The sequence below is a fragment of the Oryctolagus cuniculus genome, chromosome 5, assembly GCF_051225735.1.
Source record: "Oryctolagus cuniculus isolate XC-2025 breed Fujian yellow rabbit chromosome 5, ASM5122573v1, whole genome shotgun sequence".
In the NCBI taxonomy this organism is placed as follows: Eukaryota; Metazoa; Chordata; class Mammalia; order Lagomorpha; family Leporidae; genus Oryctolagus; species Oryctolagus cuniculus.
This window is the reverse complement of record NC_142871.1, coordinates 54914437-54926742: the sequence shown is the minus strand read 5'-3', so window position 1 is coordinate 54926742 and position 12306 is coordinate 54914437. Positions and strand designations below refer to the sequence as shown.

The window sequence follows — 12306 nt, the reverse complement described above, 5'->3', positions numbered from 1 at the left end:
GGAAACCAATCCAGCTTTTTCTCATTCACTTCCCAAACATTAAAGATGGGGTTATTGGGCTGTTATTGGGGAACTGCTCAGCCTTCTTGAGGATTCCATCCTGTCCCCATTCCAGGGAGATTTGTTCAGGGCTTTTATGGTTTACAATGACAACTCACCAATTTATTCTAGTGGATCCATTAGGTATAATAAGTGTCCTGCACAACCAAACTATTACACTAAATTAATCCCCTGGTTGGTCTATAACCCTCATAAGGCTTATATTTGTAAGGGTTAAACTGTTCTCAATCAATTATATTTTCATTATGTCATGACTATTGATTTTTTTCATGGAACAACATGGTCCTTATAAATTTAAAACAAAAGCAGCATAAATATATTTGTATTTTCCTTTTGAAATGAGAAATTATATTAAAGATTTCAACACATTAGTTCCTCATATTCAGGTGCTCTGGGAGGGAATGTAATGCCCTCAGGCATCTACTGTATGTAATGAATTAAGTTTTCTCCCCTGCATCTAAAATGATGTTAGCTATACAGTCTTTGAGAGAACTGAGCAAACTGTCACTCAACTCATTTTTTGCTCATAAACCTTAACACTTTGTTTGCAAAAGCTCTCTACTTCTGTGGCATGCTCTATAGCGGAGTTTCTGATGTTCCTTCATAGAAAAAATATCACAATAAAAACATAGGATCATTGCCTAACAACCAATACTAATATTGGCTTCCTGAACCAGTCACTTTGCAAAATGGCTGTTCACCGTATTTAATAAATTTGTTTGATGAAATGGTAAAAGGTGTCCCTTCCATTTTACTACTTCGGAAAGTCCAAGTACAGGAACACTACAGTTGAAGGCCAAATTCCCTTGGAGTATATGTTGTTTTATTCTGGGAACAGGCACTTCAAGGATCCCCTTACAAACTAACACATTCACCAAGTGGGCAAAGGGATCTTAGCAGATAAATTTTTCTCCATAATCTTACAGCATTTCACACAGAATACTGTCAGCCTTAACTTTACACTCCTGGTTTCCGCGGTGCCTGGAAAACGAAGGGGAGCCCCGGTTAATTTTGTGGTAACCCTTAATAAGCGCCATTTGCCCACAGGGTCGGGTCTTGGCTGCACCTCCTGTCCCCTCCCCCACCCCCACCCCCAATTCTGCAGTAGTAGCACCGTTCCTGGTCGCCTCCTGCCCTGGTGACGCCGGGGCTGGATGCACAGAACACCGGCGGGGTGCGCGCAGGTGTCGGGCACTCACTGCCGCCGACCCGGCAGACGACCTGACAGGGCGGGGCGCGGGACGCCGGCCGCGCGAGGGGCGGGGGAAGCGTGCCCAGGGGCGGTGCTGAGGGCGCGGGACGCGCCTGGGGCGGCCGCAGCCCCGCCTCGCCCCGCCCCGTCCCGGCCAGTCCTGCTGCCGCCCGCCAGGCCCAGTCCGGCAACCTCTCGCCCGTGCGCTCCTCGCACCCTCCCCGCTGAGGCGCCCGCCAGTGCTCCGCTCGCAGCTATGGCTCAGCACTTCTCCCTGGCCGCTTGCGACGTGGTCGGCTTCGACCTGGACCACACTCTCTGTCGCTACAACCTGCCCGAGAGCGCCCCGGTGAGTGGCGCGGGCTGCCCGGAGCGCACGGCGCGCAGCCTCCATGGCGGCTGCGGCTCGGATTTCCTCTGTGCTTAGGCGGCGGCCGCAGCACCGGAGGCCTGCAGCGCCTCGCTTTTGCGCAGAGCTCCGCCCACGGCGAGGCGGGCGCGGAAGTGTGCATCCCCGCCCCCGCCCGAGCAGAGGGACTGGCTTATGTAGTCCGACCATTAGTCAAGGTTGGAAGGGGTAGGGAAGAAAATCGGCGACGAGGGACAAATTGTGCAAGATCGGGTTGGGGAAAAGATTTTTAGTGCAGAGGAGGGGCAGGACCAGGGGACTGGAAGTGTGCTTGCAGACCCTCCGGGCTTTGGAACTTACCTGCAAATCATTGCGGGCATCCTCCTAGCGTGGGTGCAGCCACCTGATTTGAGACTGGCTTTCCTTGGCTGCACTTTTCCAGCCTAGCCTGTCAGTGTTAAAGCTCTGCAGGCTAGCGGAGATTGTAGCTGAAGAAATCATTAACCTTTTAGCCCTGGTTTTGCCTTTTAATAAGAGAAGAACATAAATATTTATTGCGCACTCAATATGGGCTATGTGCACTTTGAGTAAATTCTAATCCTGGTAACAGCCAGTCAAGTTTGGGTTCTCACTGCCCTCTGTAGGCATGGGGAATGTGTATGCTGCAGTATGCATAGTTCCGTACCCACACCTTAAAATTATTTGTGCTTCCCCCTAACTGAACTTTTATAAGTCAAAGATTTGAGCATCCAAACAGAAAAAGAGCTGGTTATGAGCACAGTGGTGAGGGCTTGGCCACAGTGCCTATCTTAGTAGACCACTTCCCCTTGTGCTAACCCTGTAGCAACTAAACTAAATCTGTATCATTTCTGTTTCCTGGTCTGTAAAATGGGGCTAATAATTGGATTTCTCTCAAAAGATTGTTGCAAGGATTAAGTGGATAATAGATGTATGATGCTTAGAGCAGCAAGAACAAGTGTTTGCTTTTAGAGTTACCATCGAAACCATTTGGAAACCTCACCACTGCTGGGTAGAGCTCTAGGTCACTGGCGCAGCCAAAAGCCAGGGCTATCCCTGTTTGTGGAGATGTGGGTGCACTCAGTCATTTCAGGTGCTTGTCAAAGGCTAAAAATGAATGGCTGCCTAAATTACTCATGTGTGTTTTTTGTGTACAGCCACTGAAGGAAAAGAAAAAGCCTACTTTCCTGCTTTTCTACTGTGCAGGTCTGATTTCCTTAGTTATACCTGGAGTTAAGAAGTCTTTCTTCTTGATTCTTTGCTCACAACTTCCCTTAGGTCTTTAATTCATATTTTGCTTCGATGTGAAAAGTTCTCCTGGTTATATTTTTGTGTGCCTGCTCCCCAGTTACCTTCATTTGGAGGGAATATTGTTAAACCACTGTCATGTTAGAGCCAATTTTGTGCATGTGTGAGCATAAAATTTCAGAATATAATATCCTCAAAGACAAGGATTCTTTACTACATGCCTTGAATGTATGTGGATGTTTAAAAGTTGAAAACAGGAGCCTAATGGGTTTGGGATGATGTTTGGTTTAGAGATCTTTTATTAAATGCTGGCAGCATGCTGAACACCATAACCGAAGTGGCATACAGAGATAACACAGCGCTGTTGCAGCAGCCTTGGTGGTGAGCAACAGATGAATATCTGTGTCTTGCTGCTCACTGCTGCTGTGATGGGTGGGCCTCTTTCCTCACAGTAACTTCATTCTATTAAGTCTCATGTTTAAGGCCATTCCCTTTGGGAACCTTTCCCATTCCCCCCAAAATTCCTTCCACCCCAGTCCTACCTCCAGTTACCCTTGAAATCCTTGATTTCTGTTAGCACTTAACCATATGGCTTTAACATTTCCTGTTTGTGAGAATCATACACTGAGGCTAGAACAATGGTTCCTTGGCAGTGTCTGTGGCAGCTTATTGTGTGTCCTATGTGCCAGGCTTAGTTCTGGGCTCATACTGGGCTCAGTAACTAATTGTGGAATTATTACATAGGTATTTTAAGAGCTAAAATGACAAAGCCACTATTTTAATAATGATTCTGCTCTGTGAACTGATTTATTCCTTATGACATCCTGTGAGGTATCACAGTGTCTATTTAGAGATGAGAACAAGGCACAGAAATGTTTAGTTAGTCCAAGGTCACTCAGCAGGATAGATTGGCTATGAGCTTTTCCCCTTGGCCACCATGCTGTCTGTGCAGGTGTGTCCTATGCTACTGCCTGTCCTATGTTTCATAAGGCACGGAGGAGAGACTTAGAGCTGGAGGTGGCAGGCGGAGATATGGGGAGGGGCCCCTGAGGCTGAGGACATAAACAAGATCAGGATGACAATAGCCCTGTGAACTGTGGGGCTGTTCACAGGATGGGGAGTTACAGGAGAAGATGCTGGAGAAGTCAAGTAGGGGTGCACCATCGTGGAGAGCTGTATGTCCCAGTCTCCTGGGTATTTAACATGTGGAGTTTCTGCAAACACAGAAGTGGGTGTGTCACCTCACCTGGGACCTCAGGGAAGGCATCCTCAAAGTGGATGACACCTGTGTTCTCTTGGTACCAGGCAGTTCTTCTATAAGTGAGTAGGAGAGAGGTTTCCCCTTCCTGCCGGTATTCACCACCAAGAAATCAGAGCTCAATGTTGCCAGATTTAATTCAATTTTTTTAAGACTTATTTATTTACTTGAAAGGCAGAGTTACAGAGAGAGAGGAGAGGAAACAGAGAGATCTGCCATCTACTGGTTTCCTCCTCAAATTGCCACAATGGCCAGGGCTGGGCCAGGCCAAAGCCAGAAGCCAGGAGCTTCTTCAGGTTCTCCAACATGAGAGAACCTGGGCCATCTCTGCTTTTCCCAGGCCATTAGCAGGGAATTGGATTAGAAGTAGAGCAGCCAGGACTTGAACTGGCACCCATATGGAATGCCAGCACTGCAGGTGGTTGGTTTTCTCGCTGTGCCACAGTGCCAGCCCCTCTAATTCATTTTTGGCAAGCTAGAGATTTGAAATTGAATGAGAAGTCTCTAAATTTTTAATTACTACCTACTTCTACCATGTAGCAGGATTATAGGGTTGGCAAGTTTATCCAAGAGAAATTCAGAACACCCAGATAAAATTGAATTTCAAATCACAAAAACCTTTCAGTATACATTTGTTCCCATATTGCCTGGGATATGCTCATACTGGAAAGTTATTTGCTGCATGTCTGAAAATCAAATTTACCTGGTAATCTTTATTTTAATTTGGCAGCCTTCAGTGGGAGCCAAACATAATTTGTGGACTGCATTTGGCCCACATGGCTACAATTTGTTACCACTGTGGAGAGTGCATTATTATTAGTCATGGGAGACTGTGGGGGAGTAAGTGGCAGCTAAGGCTGGGCGAGCAAGGTCTTGAGGGCCCTGTGCCCTGAAGGCTTCTGGGGAGGCTCACACAATCTGAAGACCAGCTGCAAGAGCCAAGGCTTGGGAATTGGAGTAGGTGCTGCAAAGCAGTCTTCAGCACCACTTTTCTCTGCTTATCATTGCACGTTGGCCCCATTCTCATACATTCACGGAAAATGCATTGTATGAAAAAACTGCATGGATTTCAAAACTTTTGTCAGGAAACAACTTCTGTTTTCATTCCATGGTCCACAAACTTTTTCAAGTGCACTTAAAATACACAATTGTTTCCTCTATGCAGAAAGGAATGCAACTGGAAGGCCCCTGCTGGAATACAGCCTTGATGGAAGGAGCTCCTTTCTTGCAGGAGGGAATGGGACCTTGTTTGAATCGTAGGCCTGTATCTTAGACTAATTATTGTGGCCAAAGAGTGAGAAGCTCCAGTTATCCAAGCTGAATAAATTATCTTGACCAGAGGCAAGTTTAATGATGCAAAATAGCTGGCTCTTAGAGGCCTGTGAGCTGATTGTTAAATATTTAGAAATGTGTGCAAGCAGATGGACTGTTGTTAGCTTGAAATGGGCCATGATGGGAGTATTTATACCATGGAAATGGGCAAATGCTACATGTGAGGGCTGTATTTTTGTTTTTTAATCAGCACATGATTGATAATAATAGCAAATACTTAAATTGGATTTACTTGTATGCCAGGGACTGCTCTAAGCGCTTTATATCCATTAACCCTTTGGAACTGGTTCCTTGTATGCAACATCATGATGTGTACTTTTTATTGTCTATAGTATTTTGTGTCTAAGAGTAAATGAATACATTTTTTATTTTTAATGTCTCAATGGAAGCCAATAAAACATGTAGCTCAGTGGATTTCAGTTTCAGAATTCTGTGGGTGCTCTATCTGGGCCCCTTACTACCTTGTAGACTTGGAATATTGGGATGGCTTTTTGCTTTTGTTTAAAAGATTTCTTTATTTGTTTGAAAGGCAGAGTTACAGAGAAAGAGAGAGAGAGAGAGATCTCTCACCCATTGGTTCACTCACCAAATGTTCACCACAGCCAAGGCTGGGCCGGGTCAAAGCCTGGGTCCTGGAACCCCATCTGGGTCTCCCATGTAGATGACAGGACCCCAAGCACTTGGACCATCTCTCACTGCTTTCCCAGGCACTTAAGCAGGGAGCTGAATTGGAAATGGAGCAGCCAGGACTTGAATCGGTGGCTATATTAGATGCCTGTGTCACAGGCAGTGGCTTGATCCACTGTGCCACAAAGCTGGCCCCAACCAGTGGTTCTCACTCACCTGCAGGGTCGAGAACTCTAGATAAATAGACTTACCATTATGTGGGTCTGTTAACAGTTGACCTGGCTTAGGATCATGGTGCTCTGGATGGGAGTATATTCATAGTGATTACAGGCCCCTCAGTTTCTGGATCTGAGTTGCCTACCTCCAACCCCTCTGTATTCACTCCACTAACTGCTGCATCTTCCAGGTATCAATGCTGCCCCAATGAGACCTCCCAAGTCCTCTGATGCCTTACATCCCTTCCCCCTGTGGCATGGCATGCTATGAAAACCTGCCAAGGACTGTGTCTCAGTGGGTTGACGCCCTGGCTTAAGGCACCAGCATCCCATATGGGTGCCGGTTCTAGTTCCGACTGCTCCTCTTTCGATCCAGCTCTCTGCTGTGGCCTGGGAAAGCAGTAGAAGATGGCCCAAGTGCTTGGGCCCCTGTACCCACATGGGAGACCTGGAAGAAGCTCCTGGCTCCTGGCTTCAGATCGGCGCAGCTCTGGCCATTGCAGCCATCTGGGGAGTGAACCAGCAGATGGAAGACCTCTCTCTCTGTCTCTACCTCTCTCTAAAACTCTGCCTGTCAAATAAATAAAAAATAAATCTTGAAAAAAAAAAAAAAAACAAAGAAAAAAGAAAACCTGCCAAGGGTTAACATTTACACAAGAAAAGTCCAATTGTTCAGTGTGTTCTTTTTGATGCTGTTGATTCCAATCCCAGATTGCCCTCCTGCCTCAGGTTCAAGTGTATCTAATACTCTCTTTGGGTACTGAGGGCTGATGTCCATCTGTTGGGGTAAATTGAGCCACCTCTTTTAAAAAAATTAGGTTTTGCGCAAAAACCTAGCATTTTTTGTTGTTGAGAAATCAGAAGATCTGTTACTGATCAGCAGAACATTCATCATTGTGCTCCCTTCCAAAGGCTCCCTTTGTCCTCTTTCCTCAATTTGTTGTTTTTCTTCTGCTGGAAAAATAAGAGAGATCTCTTATGGCTGTTAGAGCCTGGATGGTCCTTCCTGTAAATCACCTTCCTGGTCCCCATTTGTATTTCACCTTGAGGGTCCCCTTAGATGGGGGGCTCTTCTAGCAAGGAGGGACCAAGAATGGATGTAAATAGAATAGAGTGGTCACCATGCTAACCATCTTGGTGATGTAGTAAGTAAGTTTAGAGAGCTTTGATGGGTCTTGCTTATGATCTCAACGATTCATAGTTCTCTTCGGTTGTGAAATTGAGTATTGATGGTATAACTTTGAATGGGACAGCTGTGTGGAGCCTGCAGTTCGTAACTTGCTTGTGGAAGCACTGAATGCAGAGCTCACACTTAGACATACTCTCTCCACCAGCACTCACCACGGACTGCTTGGGTTTTCAGGTCTGTGAAATTGAGAATGAGGAGTGAGTTTTATATTTAATGACTCTTCTCTTCCTTCCCCTTTTTTACAGCTCATCTATAACTGCTTTGCTCAGTTCCTAGTCAAGGAGAGAGGCTATCATAAGGAATTGCTCACCGTGACCCCTGAGGACTGGGATTTCTGGTGAGTTCTTTTTTAAGATCTGTGTATTCCCTGTAGTTCATAATTGTTGCTGATAAAAATTTTCATATTTCCCCTTCTGTGAAGGTAGAAAGTGAAATGCGAATTTGAGTCAAAGGACAAAATACATTTTGTACTAGAAGTTTGTGTCTAATGGATTAAGGTCTTTTCTGCTTTAAGCAAGTTTAAACACGCTTAATAAAACATGAAAGTAAACTAAGAGCTTATATGAGGCATTTGAATATTTTGTAGGTTTAAGTTTGTCATAATTAAGAGTTTCAGTTTTAATCAGAACTGTCAGAAATTTCCATTCTTTTATGAAAAAGAAAAGTTTGACCTTTTTTACTCTTCTAATTAAGAAATGTAAGAGAAGAGGAGAAACCTTGTGTTTTGAGTAAGTATCTGAGTTAGGACATTTTGTATTTTGGACAGCAGTCCTAAGTTTCATACTGCTCATCTCCTTCCTGGTTTAGAATTCTCAACATCCCAAAACTACCTTTGTCTTTCTTCTTTGTTAAACAATAAAAACAAATGAAAATCTTAAATCACTTCAAATTTTTCAATCTAAAATTAAAAATAATCCTGAAGCACATGAAAAATACATGTATAGTATTTATCAAATATCATTTACTGTATTTTTAAAAATGTATTTTTAGAGTAAAAGAGAAATATTTTATTCTATGAAACTACTAACTCTGGAAATTTTACTTTAGATAAATAAATAATGCCTCTCAGGTCCCTGTCATTTTTAGTGAGTTCTTTTGGCATTTAGTGTCTATTACACTTCCTTGCTTTTATTATTCATGATAATGAATCTGCAGTTTCTTCCTCCCCAAATCCTGCGGTCTTTTTTTGCAGACAAGAATCTAAAACTTAGTGTTCGACTTTCTTTTAATGGTTTCAATAATATTCTTTGCTCAGAGGGAAACTTCTTAAAACCTGCCCTACACTGAGGTGAATTCTGAGGAATCAGGAGGGGAGCCAGGGATTGAACACAGGCATTTCAGTGTGGGATGCAAGCATTCAAAGTCCCATCTTAACTGTGCCGAGCACTAGCCTAGGAATTCTTTTCACACAGTGACTTTTAAAAAAAAAATGATTATTATTTGTTAGGTTAGACAAATATATGAAATGATTGATAGTTAAACTTTTCTTTTGCAGTTGCAAGGGCTTGGCATTGGATCTGGAAGATGGAACCTTCATTAAACTTGCAGATGATGGTACTGTGCTCAGGTAATGACATTTAGTTGTGAAATCAAAGCTTTACTTTCTTGGGACACTTTATTATGTGTAGCTTATGACTTTTAAGTTATCAGTTAAATAAAATTATTGTTTCAGTTCAATCAGATGATAGATTATCTCTCCAGCTGCATGTCTTTGTATGTGACTTATGTGAGCCATTTAAATACACATATGGCAGCATTAGATTTAAAGATCTAGTTCCTTTAAGTTTAACTCATTGCTTCATCTCATTGACCACTGCTTACTGCAAAAGAGTCTGGGAGTTTGTTATGCATGGTTTAGCTGAGTGTGCAGGTGTCTTGAATAAATGTGGGGAAAGAAGAAAAGAAAGGCTGTTGGGTAGGGGTTGCTGCTCTATGCATTCCTCTTTTTCTGCCTTCATTTACTCAGATTTGCTCCCATTATGGAGGCATCGTGTTGTCTCAGTTCCTTCTGGAAGTTTTTCTGAACCATTCCAATTGTTTCAACCCTTTCCACACTCCACACCTAGTGCTGGCTTCCTTTATTTCCCTTTTCTCTGTGGGTGCAACCCTCTCCAGTATTGTTAAGGGTGTGGCACGCAGTTCAGAAGCTGCTGCTATTGCTGTTCTGACTCTTTCATTGGGCACCTTGGAGCACCTATTCCACAGCCCCCCACTAGTACTAATGGTACAGGCAAGTCAACAGACCATGAAGTTGTGCCTTTTATTACGCATGCCAACATAATCAGAGTTGGAAGAGAAGATTGTAGAACAGGTTACTCTGTTTGATAAGTCATTCTTTTTACATAAGAATTTTTTTCATGCTCTCAACAGAGCATGCCTAAGTAGATTATTTTTAATGTATTTTTAATGATTTATTATTTTTTAATGTATTCGCATGTTTTTCTAGAGTATGTATGTATGTGTATGTGTGTGTGTGTGTATATATATATATACTTATACAGTACAGCTGTCATCATAAGCTTAACTCCATCAGGTTCTTTTTTTTTCTTTAAAGATTTATTTATTTATTTGAAAGGCAGAGTTACAGAGAGAGGAAACAGAGAGAAAGAGATCTTCCATCTGCTGGTATATTCCCCAAATGGTTGCAACGGCCTAGGGCTGGGCTAGGCCAAACCCAGGAGCCAGGAGCTTCTTCCAGGTCTCCCACAAGGGTGCAGGGGCCCAAGGACTTGGCCTGTCTTCCTCTGCTTTCCCAGGTGTATAGCAGGGAGCTGGATCAGAAGTGGAACAGCTGGGACTTGAACTAGCACCCATACATACACAGCAGACGGTGGCTTAACCCACTGTGCCACAGTGCCAGCTCCCATCTGTCAGGTTCTTACAGTGTTCTCAGCTGTCTTCATTTGTGTTTAAAATAATGAAAAGCATTCCACAATGTTGCTTTCTCATCTTGTTATGTCTTTCTGGTCCCTTGCAAAACTCTACTCTGAATGTCTGTCTTTCCCCATTCAAGTTCTGACTAATATGCAGTTTCTCCTGAATTTGTTAGCTTATCTCTTTGATGACTTCTTTTATCCAGTAAAGCAGATTCCTTGTCTGATATTTCCCATTCCAGATTGTTTCATTGTTACATAGAGTTTTTTTAAATGTTAACACTTTTATAAAAATGAGCCCACTTGTGATTTTCTTCCATTTTCTCTTCTTTCTTTCTTTTTTCTTCATACCATTTTGTTGCCACAATATTAAACCATGAAAATAATAGTGAGGCTGGCATTGTGGTAAATGGGTTAAGGCATAGCTTGCATCACTGGCATCTGATATGGGAGTGCCAATTCAAATCTCAGCTATTCTGCTTCCAATCCAGCTTCCTGCTAATGTACCTGGGAAGGCAGCAGCAGATTGCCCACGTACTTGGGTTCCTGCCACCTATATGGGAGACCAGGATGGAGTTCCTGGCTCCTGGTTTCGGCCTGGATCAGCCTTGGCTGTTGTGGCTATTTGGAGGGTAAACCAGCAGATAGAAGATTTCTGTCTCTCTGTCTCTGTCTCTGTGTGTGTGTGTGTGTGTGTGTGTGTCAATCAGCCTTTCAAATAAATAAATAAATAAATCCTTTTTTTTAAAAAAATAGTGGTCCTACCTACCATTAAATTTCTCATAATGCATTACATTGTCAACTATTTCTTTCTCTAAGGGGTAATACTTATTAACCAGTTGCACATGTTAAGCACAGACAGTAGCTACTTTCTGGTCTTGTTCTGCAGTACTCCGATTGGAGCTTCCCTGTGCACTTTTAGCAGTGTTGCCATGCTGTATCCCTGAGTGTGCAGGTTGTTCCCCATCGTGTCTCCGCAGTGCCTTGCACTCACAGCCATCTGCCTTTGGGTGCCAGCTGGGTGTGATGTATCACACGCTTTATCACTGGTGCCTGCTGCTCCTCTACGGCTGCCAGACCACTTTGCCATCCAGTCCGCAGAGTTGATTTCTGATGGTTCCAGTTACACAAATTCTCTAGGGAAAGATGATTTCTTAGAAAGTGCTGACCTCAGAGTGAGCATCTCTAACTATTTGCTAGTTAGGTAACGGAGGATGAGCTAGAGCTAACAGAAATGCTTTATAGAACCCTAAACAGGAAAGTTACCCAGTGGAAAGCAGCATTTGGTGGCAGTAGTAGTTCCAATACAAGAGGAAGGGACCTGTTAATGAGTGGTGTTCATCATCTCCCCAAACCAGGGCAAGCCACGGCACCAAGATGATGACTCCAGAGGCACTGGCAGAAGCATATGGCAAGAAGGAGTGGAAACACTTCGTGTCAGACACCGGCATGCCTTGCCGCTCAGGTGCGACTAACCGGGAACCGTTCTACCATCCACTCCCTGTTTTATTTTGGGTCCTTTACACACAAAGCAGAACCCCTTCTAGCCCCTTGCTGGGAAGGGTGCACAAGGGAACAGCTTTGGTTTGATAGAAATATGACATATTTTTTTCCAGATGCTTTTAGTTTGGCAGCTGGTTCAAAATGGTGCTAGCAACATTACCACCCTGTTTTATTTATAGTTTTGTGGATACTCCTTTTACTCCTACTTGTTCAGGAATAAAGATGACTAGCACATTGGAGCCAGCATTATAACACGGCATATTAAGTCCCATCCCATTAGAGTGCCACTTCCCATCCAACACCTTGTTAATGCACCTGGGAAAGCAGAGTAAAATGAGGCTTGGGCCTCAGACACCCACATGGGAGACCGAGATGGAGTTCGTGGATCCTGGGCTTTTTTTTTTTTTAACTTTTATTTAATAAATATGAATTTCCAAAGTAG

At 43.6% G+C, this 12306-nt stretch overlaps 1 protein-coding gene across 3 annotated transcripts in view; it reads left to right on the top strand.

Annotated features, from left to right (window-relative positions):
• Positions 1-1250: 1250 nt before the first annotated feature.
• NT5DC1 (5'-nucleotidase domain containing 1) overlaps positions 1251-12306 on the top strand; it is a 141446-nt gene continuing 130390 nt past the window's right edge. The window contains exons 1-4 of one of the 3 annotated variants that reach the window (XM_089333764.1): positions 1251-1601; positions 7734-7825; positions 8984-9055; positions 11720-11826. In XM_089333764.1, coding sequence (XP_089189890.1) covers positions 1509-1601; positions 7734-7825; positions 8984-9055; positions 11720-11826 — 364 coding nt within the window. In that variant the 5' untranslated portion in view covers positions 1251-1508. The remainder of the gene's footprint in view (positions 1602-7733; positions 7826-8983; positions 9056-11719; positions 11827-12306) is intronic. The other 2 variants (XM_089333763.1, XM_008263394.5) reach the window with 2 other exon arrangements.